At 45.1% G+C, this 13,565-nt stretch overlaps 1 protein-coding gene across 1 annotated transcript in view; it reads left to right on the forward strand.

The window, feature by feature from the left end:
• Positions 1-2,541: 2,541 nt before the first annotated feature.
• Positions 2,542-13,565, forward strand: part of HEXB (hexosaminidase subunit beta) — a 35,555-nt gene continuing 24,531 nt past the window's right edge. The window contains exons 1-3 of the mRNA XM_029216412.1: positions 2,542-2,862; positions 6,312-6,457; positions 11,324-11,389. Coding sequence (XP_029072245.1) covers positions 2,612-2,862; positions 6,312-6,457; positions 11,324-11,389 — 463 coding nt within the window. The 5' untranslated portion in view covers positions 2,542-2,611. The remainder of the gene's footprint in view (positions 2,863-6,311; positions 6,458-11,323; positions 11,390-13,565) is intronic.

Below are 13,565 nucleotides of genomic sequence, written 5' to 3' on the forward strand. Positions count from 1 at the left end.
TTTCAGGGGTGATGGATATGTCCATTATCTTGATTGTGGTGATGGCTCCACTGTGACATACCTAAAACTTACCAAACTGTATACTTTGAATATATGCAGTCTATTGGATGTCAATTATACCCAAGAAAGTTGTAGAAGAAAAAGAAAGAAAATGAATTACCCTCATCTTCTACCTGCTGATTCTTAATTAATAGATCTGGGCCTGAACTCCAGCATCAGTGTTTTTCCTAAGCTCCTAGCTCAGTGAGCCTGAGGCATAGTGAGGTTCAGGACCGCTGGATATCTGAGCCGCTTCCTTGTTCTCAGATTCTGTCTCTTTGGAATGGGAGAACTCCTTGGTGGATACTAGGAAAGTATTTTCTTGTCCGTGTGGAGTCTGGCACCTTGGTAAAACCAGGAAGGAACCCCTCCTTTGCTGTTGGTTACTCCTGCCTCTCTTCTCATGCTGGGACTCGGGGCTGATGAGGTCTATGCGGTTTGTTCTCCTGGAGGTTCCTGTCTGAGTTCCTTCTGCTGTCCTAACGTATGTGATGCTTGTTCTCAGGTCGTATACTCTACCCCAACCCACTCTGGTCCCATGACACGATGAAGTGTCAAAAGGGGTCACCATGTGTCCCCTCATCCCCATGCCTGTGCAGGCCATTTCAGGTACACGCCCCCTTGCTCAGATGGGGCATTTCTCCAGGGCAGCCCATGGTTCCTTCTTCTAACCAGCACATTTTCAACAAAAGGAAGCAGTTCCTGTTTAGCGCTCTTCTGAAGGCTTCTAGCTGAATTTTCTGGTCTTCCACACACCACACCACACTTCCCAGAGCATTTCCATGAGCGCCAGCTGCCTGCAAGTCCTAGTGAGGAGTGAAGCCTCACTCAGTGTCAACTTCACATTTCGTGCGTGGTTCTCTTGCAATCTCTCAGCCTTCGAAGCTGCAGACCAGACTGGATGACTCTGGCAGGGAACAAACCAAATGCTAGTCCATAACTCCCAAGAACTTGGCTCTTCCCTAGAAAACAAACTCCTCACCTCTCTCTAGACCTCTTCATGTGGAGAGCAGGGCAGGTTAACATTCAGGTCTGGCGGCAGTGCCCTCCTAGTAAACCCTGCCCTGGGTAGCTAGTGCCATCTCTTCTCACGTAAGAGATGTTCTCTGACAGGCCCTGGTTCATCTCCACACATCAAATCAAGTCCTTCGGTCATTACATTTCTCATTTCCCCCCAGTTCAGATTCCTCCATCATAACATCTCACATTCCATGACAAATTGGGAATGGTGGGAGGAGGGTAAGAAGGAGGGGGTAGGTGGGCTTCCCTGGTGGCGCACTGGTTGAGAGTCGGCCTGCCGATGCAGGGGACACGGGTTCGTGCCCCGGTCCGGGAAGATCCCACATGCCGCGGAGCGGCTGGGCCCGTGAGCCATGGCCGCTGAGCCTGCGCGTCCGGAGCCTGTGCTCCGCGACGGGAGAGGCCACAACAGTGAGAGTCCCGCATACCGAAAAGAAAAAAAGTAGGGGTAGGAGATTAATTTTATTCTAGGGACAATGGGAAACAAGACATTGACATGTATTGAGTAAAGCAGTGACATGACTTAGTTTACCTTTTACAAGGAAGACTTTGGGCGCTAGCTGTGTTTCCACACTGGCTGAGGTAGGGGTGAGGTCAGTGGTATAGGCAGCAGGTGGAAAGATCTTTCCAGGCCAATGTCTAAAGGTCTACCTCATTCTTTTTTAATTTCTGGGGGCAAACTAGGGGTCAGGAGGGATTATATTAACACCAGCAACAAAGGAATGAAAGGTCTAGGAACATGCCTAACGAGAAATAAGAAAGCCCAGGTAAAGTAGACTATGGGACTTTGGCGACAAGCATAAAACAACTTTATAAATTCAGAGATTATGTCTAAGTGGAAAGATTCAATATTGCACATTCTCTCACGGAATATCTTCGGCCTTTTTTTTTTTTTTTTTAAATATTTATTTATTTGGCTGCACCAGGTCTTAAGTTGCGGCGTGCGCGATCTTAGTTGCCGGGTGTGCGATCTAGTTCCCCTACCAGAGATATAACCGGGCCCCCTGCATTGGGAGCAGGGAGTCTTAACCACTGGACCACCAGGGAATTCCCTATCTTCTGCCTAACTTTTAACCTCCCATCTGTTCAAAACTCTGTCCTGAGGGGTTCTGATGGGAGGCTTTAATAATTAAAGCTTTATTGCAGTTATAGAAAAGTCCAGACTGAGGGACAAATAAGCACCCGGTTATCTGGTGTTAGGGGTGGGGGAAGTTAAGGGTTCGTGGAGTGCGTTGTGCAGTTTCTCTAAGTCCAGAGGCCGGGAGGAGACCGCGAGCGCTGCGCGCACGAAGCCAGCGTCCCGCTCCGCGCCTGGAAGAGTCCGGGGTTGGGCTGGGCGGGGAGGGCAGCTGGGGCGGGGCGGGCAGCTGGGACGGGGCGGGGCGGTGGTCGCTCTGGAGGCGGAGCCGGGGCGGAACACACAGTCAGCTGACTCTGTGACTCACGCGCGCGCGCCGCGCTCTGTGCTCCCCCGCCGGGGAAGAGAAGTCCGGTACCGGGGCGGCAGTTCGGGCACACCCGGCCGACCGCGGAAGAGAGCAGCTGAGCAGCCATGGAACATCGCGGGCTGGGGTGGCCGAGGCTCCCCAGGCTGCTGGAGCTGCTGGCGGCGCTGGCGGTGCAGGCAGTGCGCGCCTCCGCCATCGCCGCCGCCTCGCCGGACCTGAGTCTTTGGCCCATGCCTCTCTCCGTGCAGACCACCCCGCGCGTGCTGCACCTCTCTCCCGACAACTTCTTCTTCGGCCACAGCTCCACTTCCAAGGCCGGCCCCTCCTGCTCACTGCTGCAGGAGGCGTTTCGGCGGTGAGTGCTCTCGACGGGCGGCCGGGCGGGAAGGGGACCTGGAGACCCCGGCACGGGGCGGGACAGACCACCCTGGGACGCAGTGCAGGCGTGGGGGGGGCGGCGAGAGGAGGAACACCTGAGCGCTTCTTACCACCTGCACAGCCATCCAGCCGCGCCGGCGCTCTAATCTCCATTCGACAGGGGAGGAAACAGTCTCCGAGTCGGCCAGTGACCCCAACAAAGTCACAGGTCTAGAAGATGGCAGAGCCGGCTCGAACCAACACGAACTGAAACCCAAGCTCTTCCCCTTCCCCTCCTGTCTCCTAAGGAGCTTCCTGGGTGCTCTGGAACCCTGCTTTGAGTGCGGGATACTGAGTGGACGGAGTACGTTGCTCAGGGTCAGTGGCCGTGTTCGCCTCGGAGAGGAGAATGGGGTAGACGAAGAGGAGGGAGGGAAACGGCAGTTTATTTGAAGGGAGTTCAGAGAGGAAGATGAGTGCTTAAAGCTTGGGGACCAGGGGTTCCCCAAAGTTGCTTGTCATTTATAGGCCATCTCTTCCCCTCCCCAAATCTGGCTACAATTCAGATGGCAGAAAGTCCGTAGGTTGGAGCACCGCCCAAACCTCCCCTTCCCTTCCCAAATCTCTATTCCATGCAAAATGCTGGGTATTTTCACCTAACTACTTTGATATGGTCGCTGCGCTGCAGTTATCTGCTTCTCCTTTTGTTTCCCAGAAACACTTATGTGCTTACTCTCCCAGATTCTTGTTTAGATCTTTATCATCTCACATTTCCACAGCCCTCTTGTCTGTAAACCCGTTGGCCACAGGGTGAATTGTGTAGTGAGGAGGGAGCCCACGGTGCTAGCTTTTGGGGTTTTTTTGCCTTTTTAAATTGATGTAAAGTTGATTTACAGTGTAGTGTCACAACGCTAGCTTTGCTAACTATACCACGTACAAGACAGATTGCACTTGGGGAGATGTTTCAGTAAGGCTCACTCTGCGACCTGTGTGGGCAGGACTGTCCTGAAGGTGTTCAGTGCCCCGAAGGATTGTAATTTGGTGCTGACAGTACTACCCCTTTTCTCCCTCAGATTTTGGCCACCTCTGTTCCTAGAGGTCGTTATAGTTTAATTGTGCCTGCAGGGCACCAAGCAGCTGGTGGAAAGATGCAAAACTAGTTTAATAACACCTGCTGGCCCCAGGTAGGCCTGGAGCTTAGGCTTAGGCGGAAGAGGCTCAAGAAGTTGATGGCAGAGATGTTTTCTTCTCCTTCGGTTATGTACAATTAAAGGGAGATTGTTACCCTCAGTTTAGATGCATACTCCAATGAGCCCTTGATGTTGAATCTGCTAACAGGTCAGAATGGCTAGAGCCTGGATGAAGAAGTAAAATCAGGGTGGTTGGTTGCCTTGGGGTATTGAGAAGGAAAAAGTACCCGCAGGCCATCTTATGGAAGATCATGACTAGGAAATCTTTTAAGAACAAACACACCATATTTGCTTCGGGACTCAGTTCATAAAATTGGATTTTCCTTCTGTGCCATCGTGCTAGTAAAGTAAGGACTCGGGAATAAGCTGAAGTGAGACGAGTATGGCAAGAAAGCGTGGAAGACTTAAGTTAACCACGGTTAGATAACCAGAACTTGAATCAGCTGTGAGACGGTTTAAAAACAAATCTTGGCCTCTCAAGGCAGTGCAGGTGCTCATCTTGAGGATTTGCCTAATTCATGCCATGTGTGTGAAGCAGCTATTGTCCCTGCATTGTTAGGAAGCAGGTTATAAAACATTAGGCCTATATGGGGATGTATGTATACGTGTAGCTGATTCACTTTGTTATAAAGCAGAAACTAACACACCATTGTAAGGCAATTATACCCCAATAAAGATATTAAAAAAAATAAAACATTAGCCCTAATGGCTAAGACTTGAAGGCATTCAGGTGAGCATTCTGGGAACTCAGGAGGGGCAGTATCTACTTCAGGGTAAAAGCATGATGGGGTTGTTCCAGAAGCTCTAGGCCGTGGGGAACACACACGTTTGTTCAGATTCTCATGGCTCCTGTCTCCTGAAGAGCCCAGTTTCTATCTCAAACTCTGCTTTGAAACACTATGCATTTTGCAGGCAGAGTTCTGTCTGTTTGGTACGTGGCTGCTTCCTCAGCTTCTAGAACAAGATCTATCACAGGCTAGTTACTCACTTTTTTTAATGAACAAATAGCTTTGCTCCCTCAGTTCCTGAAAAGCTAAATTAACCCACAGACCTTGCACACCACTGCACCAGAACCCTTTGAGTTTTCTGTTAGAGTTTTAATATCAGAGCCAAGATTTTCCTTATTTGGGACAAGCCAGCACCTAACTCAAATCTCAAAGCCGCTGGCAGCTTTAGTTTCCCTTAAAAATTGTTTCTAAAAATTGTGGTAAAATATACATAAGATCACTATCTTAACCATTTTTAAGTATACAGTTCAGTGATCTTAATTTCCTTTTCAATCTGTGAAGGTTTTCCTACGAAAAAGGTCCTCAGCAGCTTCATCTGTTCCACTGTCTCACTGGTTAACTTCCATACACTCACTTCCAAGTTCATCAGAACTCTCCCAGCTCTCCTTACGTCCCTGGAAAAACACAAGATGGTCTTACATATAAGTAGCATATACAACCTTCTGGCTTATCAAAATCTATTAAATACCATAGGCTTCGAAGCCTGTGTGTGAACTTGTATCTTCTAGCACCTTCAAATGTTTATTTAATATCCTCTTTCTCTGCCATTCGGGTACCAGCAGAAGGTAAATTTTCAAGGCCCTAGTGAGAATTCTGTGGTGTTTGTGTATTAGCTAGGATACTTTTGTTGGAAGGTAACAGGAACCCTGACTCAGTCTGGCTTGAGCAAAAAGAAAACCTATTATCTCATGCATTATGGAAATATAAAAGCAGGCAGGATTTCAGGGCTAGTTGGCTAAGTGGCTCAACAGTATGATTAGGAAATCCGTATTCTTTCCACCTCTGCTCTTCCATCTTTGGTGTGGCTGCAGCTGGTCTAGGTATCACGTACAGAGAAAGTTTTCTTCTTGGGGCTCACTTAGGAGAGGAAGCATCCTCCCCCCCGTCCTCCCACCCCTGCCCCATCACTGGTCAGAATTGACTTGCACACCCAGGATTATTAGTTTGGTTATTGGTCCTTAATGGGGACTTCATAGGAGTCACTTGGGATTGTGGCAGGGGGACTTTTAAAATCTTTGTGCCTGGATCATGCTCTCGGAGATTCTGATTCTGAAGGTCTGGACATCAGTACTTGTTTGCAAAAAGCCCTCCATGTGGTTCTAATGTGCAGCTTGGGGTGAGAGCCTCTAGTTGGACTGATACGGGGTAGCAGGGGTTTGCGGAGTCAACGACAGTGTCTGCTACCACATATGTATTTAAAACTTGGCTACAGCGCTTTAAAATTTTGTTTGAATTTCTCTCTCACACAGATATTATGACTATATTTTTGGTTTCTACAAGTGGCATCATGGCTCTGCTGATCTTCGTGTTGGAGTGGAGTTGCAGCAACTTCAAGTCTCAGTTGTCCTGGACCCAGAGTGTGACACTTTCCCCAAGATCTCTTCGGATGAGTCCTGTGAGTACCTATGTCATGTGAATGTATTGTAAACAAAGCTGCCTGTCACAGACTCGAGTGCTAGAAGCTGGCTCCATGCCGTGAACTATTGTGAGCTCTTGACCAGTGAGTTTATAATTCCTATTTTTAAAATTACCATTAGGGAACTTCCCTGGCAGTCCAGTGGTTAAGACTCTGTGCCTCCACTGCAGGGGGCACAGGTTCAATCCCTGGTCGGCGAACTAAGATCCCACATGCTGTGAGGTGTGGTGCAAAAAAAAAAAAGAAAATTACCATTAAAGTCTGATGGCAAAACGAATACATAATTGTTGTAGGAAATCTTTAAGTACAGTAAGTGAAGAGGAGGAAATAAATTACTCATAACCCCAGCACTCAGAGTTAACCACTGTTATTTCAGATTTTTTTTTTGTAGAGTGATACATTGAAATATTTTACATAGATATAAATGGAAGCATATGATAAACAGTGGCATGAAGAAGGGGTAGTTCTGTACCTGTGGTTTTTCTGTTTTGCATGACAATCCATTACAAACATGTATTTCACTAAATATTTTTCTATGACAGCATTTTTAGCCTCTGAATAATGTTCTACCAACTGTACAGATGTGTCAAAACTTACTTGGCTTATCCCTGAGTTTTGGGCATCTAGGTAGTTTACTTTGAAGACAAGTCTGTGCTGATAGGCATGCTCTCTTTTTTTTTTTTTTTTTTTTTTGGCTGTGCTGCACGGCATGCGGGATCTTAGTTCCCAGACCAGGAGCCGAACCTCTGCCCCCTGTAGTGGAAGCATGGAGTCTTAACCACTGGACCGCCAGGGAAGTCCTGGCATGATCTCTATTTATAATTTAACTTGACACAAAGATAATGCAGAACTGGGAGGGGTGAAGCGTTGCATTTTCTTTTATATTTATGTTGTATTATATATGTTTCATCTTCATTTATATTGATTGACAATGTAATCAACATTTAGCTACATGATTCTTTTTGTTTGCCTAAAACGTTATTCTCTAAGGCTTTTCCTAAATTGTTCTAGAAGGAATAAACAAATGGGCAGCCCTTTTCCATAGAGTGTACTGACTGGGAATAATGTGGAATTGTATGAAGGAATCAAAGAGCAATCAATGGGTGATATAAGATTAGTGCAGAAAGAGCAGACTGGTGAGTCAGGTGTAAAAATAGAAAGGAAAATGCATATCTTAGAGAAAACAGTGACTCCTTTGTTCTCAGACTGCCTCACAGACAATTAAGTACATCTCTTCATCCTCTCAATAGAGATGAGATTTCTTAATACATCTCTGAAAAATAACTTAATTTCTCTTCAATTCTGTAGCTGTTCTTAGAAGAGAAACAGGATGATTTGCCAACATCAGCCATGTGATTTTACTTGACAGTCAGCACTCAGACACTTTATTAATTAGGTTTTGCAATCTGAATTGAGAAATGGTCATTAAATTACCAAGGAATCTTTGCTGACAGGCAATACAATGACATATTGTAAATTCCAAAAAATGGAACATATCGAGGCTGGGGAGTTATAGCCTATCTTCCATTCAGCTTTTCAAACCCTCTTTTTTCTGAAAGGGAAGCTTCTGGAGACAAGCTGCCTGTGAAATTTTCTGGTTAAAAAGGATAAACTAGTTTCAAACTAGTTGATGATGATGATAAAAGTAACACACACAAATGGAAATAACAAGATATCAACCGTTGTCCAAGAGTATGAGGAAATCTTGGAGAAAGTGACAAGTGTTACAGCGTCATCAATTAAAAATATGCATACCCTCAGAACCAGAAATAGACTAATTTCTACCGTAGAGAAATAATTACATACATCAAGAATGTTCCATGCAGTTTGCCTGCAATGATGATCTGTAAGCAAAACTCAATGTTCATCACTAGAAGAACGGCTAAATATATCTTGTCAGTTGACACTAGAGGATACTATACAACAATTAAGAATAAAAAAGTGGAGTTATAAAGAACAGATGTGGAGAACTTGCGAAGATAAATTGCTGAGTTGGTCAAAGAAATTTATATAATGTGTACAGGAGGATACCATTTATATACCAACATACAAAAGAAGGCATACATAAAGCAGTACTGTATTTTCTTGTTAACACATATGTGTATGAAAATGCCTAAGAAAGGGCCTGATATTTCCTCTGAGGAAAATAGGGGGAGTTGAGTGGGCATCTCAAAGGGGATTTTAGCCTTATCTATAACATTTTATTATTATTTTTTTTTGCGGTACACGGGCCTCTCACTGTCGTGGCCTCTCCCGTTGCGGAGCACAGGCTCCGGACGCGCAGGCCCAGTGGCCATGGCTCACGGGCCCAGCCGCTCTGTGGCATGTGGGATCTTCCCGGACCGGGGCACGAACCCGCGTCCCCTGCATCGGCAGGCGGGCTCTCAACCACTGCGCCACCAGGGAAGCCCACATTTTATTATTTTAAAAAGAGGAACCCATTACTGTTATTTGTATGTACACCCTTCAAAACCACAGTGTGGTGCAAAAAGTACGGAAAGGGATAACTGAAAAAAAAAAGATGTCTCCTATCCCCTGTCAGGGAGGTAATCACTGTTAACACTAAGAACTTGGCTTTGAAATAAAAATTGAAATTCTATAGCTTATTTGTCCATATATTTAGAAACCAAAATCTCCTTCTAACTGCTCTATATCTGCGGTTTTTGCGTTGAGTTGAATCAGAATCCTTTTAAATATCAGCCCGTCCTCAGCTATTGGAAAATAATTGGCATCAGGTACATGCCACATGTTAATGTTTTTAGATAACTCTTTAGGCTGACTAATTCCAGGATATCTCAAAACTGTAATGTGGCAAAAACTGGCTTTTAAACAGTGACGGGTGGAACGGTAAGCTCTATCTAACTAAGAATTGGGTATAGAGGGGGAGAATCGTGGTTAGATTGTGGTCATAATACCTATAGCATTCTTAGCCTGGCCTTTAGCTAACTCATGACTCTGTTCTTCTGATGGCAAAGGCTACCTTGTCAGAAGACTGTTACCTGATTACTGGCTGTTGATAGAACGGTTTTCCCTTCTTGTAGCCAGTTATCGTGGGGCAGCCTGGGGTGGTCAGGCTGGGGGAGGAGGAGAATGCAGCCCAAATACGCTATTAAATCATTAACCTGCAGCCCTTGAGTGTCTCTACCGTGGCAAAGTCTGCATCTGTCACACCCCTTTAGCTTTCGATCTCTCTGTGCTTTCTGGTGCTTTCCTTTATCTGTGGATGATTCCATCCCAAACCTCTCCAAAGACTAAGATGACTATTGGGGTAACCTCAGGCAGAGTTATGATTTCAAGGATTGAGAGATTAGTGCCCCCTTTGCCCAGAAGCAGCCAACTGGAGCTCCGTTTTAGATGGATGTGAACTTTTTATTGAGTGGGACAAAGCTGAATTAAGCTATAGTGAGTTAAGAAGTGAGTCTTGGGGCTTCCCTGGTGGCGCAGTGGTTAAGAATCCGCCTGCCAATGCAGGGGACGCGGGTTTGAGCCCTGGTCCAGGAAGATACCACATGCCTCAGAGCAACTAAGCCCGTGTGTCACAACTACTGAGCCTGCGCTCTAGAGCCCGCGAGCCACAACTACTGAGCCCGCATGCCACAACTACTGAAGCCCACGCGCCTAGAGCCCGTGCTCCACAACAAGAGAAGCCACCACAATGAGAAGCCCGTGCACCACAGCGGAAGAGTAGCCCCCGCTCCCCGCAACTAGAGAAAGCCTGCACGCAGCAACGAAGACCCAAAGCAGCCAAAAATAAATTTAAAAAAATAAATATTTGAAAAAAAAAAGAATTGAGTCTTAAGGAAGATTTAGGATAATGTTGGGGGAAGGTAGGTACAGGGCAAGTAGAGGAGCACAGGGAGGGAAGGGACAGAGTAGAGAAGACTCTCTGGCCTTAGAGGGAATGGAAGATTGAGTGATACTGGAGGCTTCACCAAGGAATTATGGGCACTGAGGAGTTTGCACTCTTGACTTAAATTCTTAGCTTAAGTAGGACCCTACTCTGTAGTGGGGTAGTTGGAGAGAATAACTCTTCTGCAGGGGAAAATGAGGAATCATGGAGGTGACACCCAAGTTCCTGACTTGAGCAGATCAGCTGGTCGGAGTGTGGTGCGCGATGAGCCCAGAGCCCGACAGGTGAAAGAGGGAAGAGTGCAGAGTGGGGCATGTGGAGTTAAAGGAACCTATAGGACTTCTAAGTGAGGATGTACAGGAGGCAGTTGGAGAAACAGGTCTGGAGCTCAGGAGAAAAGAATGATCCAGAAATACCAATTATATGTTTAGGGAAATGTGTGTTATTGAGGGATTAAAAACAAACATTTTTTTCTTCCAGTTTTATTGAGATATAATCGACAGCACTGTTTAAGGTGTACAGCGTCATGATTTGACTACACACATCATGAAATGATTATCACAGTAAATTTAGTGAGCATCCGTCACCTCATATAGATACAAAGTTAAAGAAAGAAAACAGTTGTTTTCCTTGTGATGAGAACTCTTAGGATTTACTTTCTTAACAGCTGTCATGTACTGCATCCAGCCCTGTTTACTATATTCATCATGTCGTGCATTACAGCCCTAGTACTCATTTATCTTATAACGGAGTTTGTACCTTGACCGCCTTCATCCAATTCCCTCTCCCACTACCACCCGCCTCTGGTAACCACAAACCTGATCTCTTTTTCTGTGAGTTTGTTTGCTTTTGAAGTATAATTGACTTACAACACCATGTTAGCTCCTGTTACACAACATGGTGATTCGATATTTCTACACATTTCAAAATGATCACCATAAGTCTAGTTCCCATCTGTCACCCTACAAGAAACATTTTTTTTTTTTCCAATACAGATACTTTACTTGTGAAAGGACCAGTGGCCTCGCTCACTGCCAACAGAGTTTGGGGAGTATTACGAGGTAAGTTCTATGTCATTGTTAGTTTCTAGTAAGGAAATGTTTTCAGTTGCCACTTTGGGAAATGAAGCACAGCAAAACTTTGCTTCCTTGGGGCCTTTATAGAATGATTTGTTGGGTATTTCCAAAGCAATTGCCATTAAATATATACCACTTAAAGCATGGGAGAAAGAGCATTTGACTTTTTAAAAATGCTTGAAGGTTATTACATTCATAATGCTGTAATTCATTGATGTTCTTGGGACTATATATATATATATATATATATATATATTTTTTTTTTTTTTTCTTTTTAGTTTGCGGTACACGGGCCTCTCACCGCTGTGGCCTCTCCCGTTGAGGAGCACAGGCTCCAGACGCGCAGGCTCAGCGGCCATGGCTCACGGGCCCAGCCGCTCCGCTGCATGTGGGATCTTCCTGGACCGGGGCACAAACCCGCGTCCCCTGCATCGGCAGGCGGACTCTCAACCACTGCGCCACCAGGGAAGCCCTATAATTTTTTTTTAAAATTTATTTTATTCATTTATTTTTGGCTGTGTTGGGTCTTCGTTGCTGCGCGTGGGCTTTCTCTAGTTGCGGTGAGTGGGGACTATTCATTGCGGTATGTGGGCTTCTCATTGTGGTGGCTTCTCGTTGCGGAGCACGGGCTCTAGGTGCGCGCGCTTCAGTGGTTGTGGCACACAGGCTCAGTGGTTGTGGCTCGTGGGCTCTAGAGTGCAGGCTCTGTAGTTGTGGCGCACGGGCTTAGTTGCTCTGAGGCATGTGGGATCTTCCTGGACCAGGGCTGGTAGGCGGATTCTTAACCACTGCGCCACCAGGGAAGCCCCAGGACTATAATGTTTATAGAGTTATAAATGGCTCTGACCTGATCTGATTAAGGAATTTTGTTTTATCATCACTTCTTGCAGCCTTTAGTAGCAAGCATTTCCCTTATGCATTTGTTTATACATTCAAACAAAAATATACTCACGTATTTTTTTCTGAACCAACCTATTAGTGCAGAAGCATGAAAACAAAGAGAATAATCATTTTCCCAATAAAACATGTCCAGCTGTCCATGTAGTGGTGATGTTTTCAGCTTGATATGGTAAGATGCTAGTGATGTAGATGCAGCACAAATGCATGTGCCATCGCATGTGAGAGTCCTTATCAACTCAACTCAGTTCTTCTCCACTGTCTCCTCATGGGAGTTGTACTTGATCTCATCACCAGCTTTCATCTGAATGCACTGGGGAATGGGACGATTCTGCTTCTGTTTCTTGGCCAGGAATCATTTGATGCTAGGAGTGTTGTGAGAAGACAAGGTCAGGAACAGAGTCAACCATACACACCATGATGGCTGAGAAAAGAAGAGAACCCTTCCCCCATTTTAAATTCCTGTGGATTTAGAAATATAACAAAGTTTGCAGGAATAGCATGAAAAGATAAAAATATACTCTAGAGTGATTGGAAGTAGTGGGCAGAGAGGAACCTTAAAAGCGTTTCCTGTGACTTTCAGTCTGAACTTCAAAGTTCGGGCATTGGGACGTTTATTTTTGCTGTTCAAAAGCTGCTATTACCTCTTCTTTCAAGTAGATAAGATTTTGTTGTACTGGCTTCCAAATTAGTATAGTTTTGAGAAAGGAGAGTAATTTTCTTTAATGTGAGCAAGCCAACCAAAGTTCTTAAAAATAAAGAAGGCTTTGGATTTGACTCAGGTTGAGTGTTATCTAGAATAAAATGATCAATGTTACTGCTATATGTATTATAGTCATAATAATAATCGTATGATTATGATCTTATTTCAAAATATGCCATGAATATAGCTGTAGATGTTTACTGCAAATGTAACTACAAACATTATCATGTAGATCATTTATGTATAATGTTACGTGATTTTAAGCTTTTGTCGGTCTGATGTGCCTGTCTTGTCTGGGGCCTGTTAGGGAAAACAGAGCTTTATTGATGTTTGCCCTGATCCACATCAAAATAATAGAACTTTTGAGAGCATTTTGTGAATCTAGTCCAGGAAGGCCTTATTTTCTGCTTATTGTCAGACTTTGAAAGTAACAAACGTGCTCTAAATGATAATTGAGTGTATTGCCACTTAACAGAAAATTCCAAAGTTATGCCTCCTGGTATGGGCCTGTATTGGGGGTGGGAGGGAGGCGTAGCAAAAATGACTTTGAACTTTTTATTC

Source organism: Monodon monoceros, unplaced genomic scaffold (assembly GCF_005190385.1).
Source record: "Monodon monoceros isolate NGI ecotype Baffin Bay Population unplaced genomic scaffold, NGI_Narwhal_1 Super_Scaffold_12, whole genome shotgun sequence".
Taxonomy (NCBI): domain Eukaryota; kingdom Metazoa; phylum Chordata; class Mammalia; order Artiodactyla; family Monodontidae; genus Monodon; species Monodon monoceros.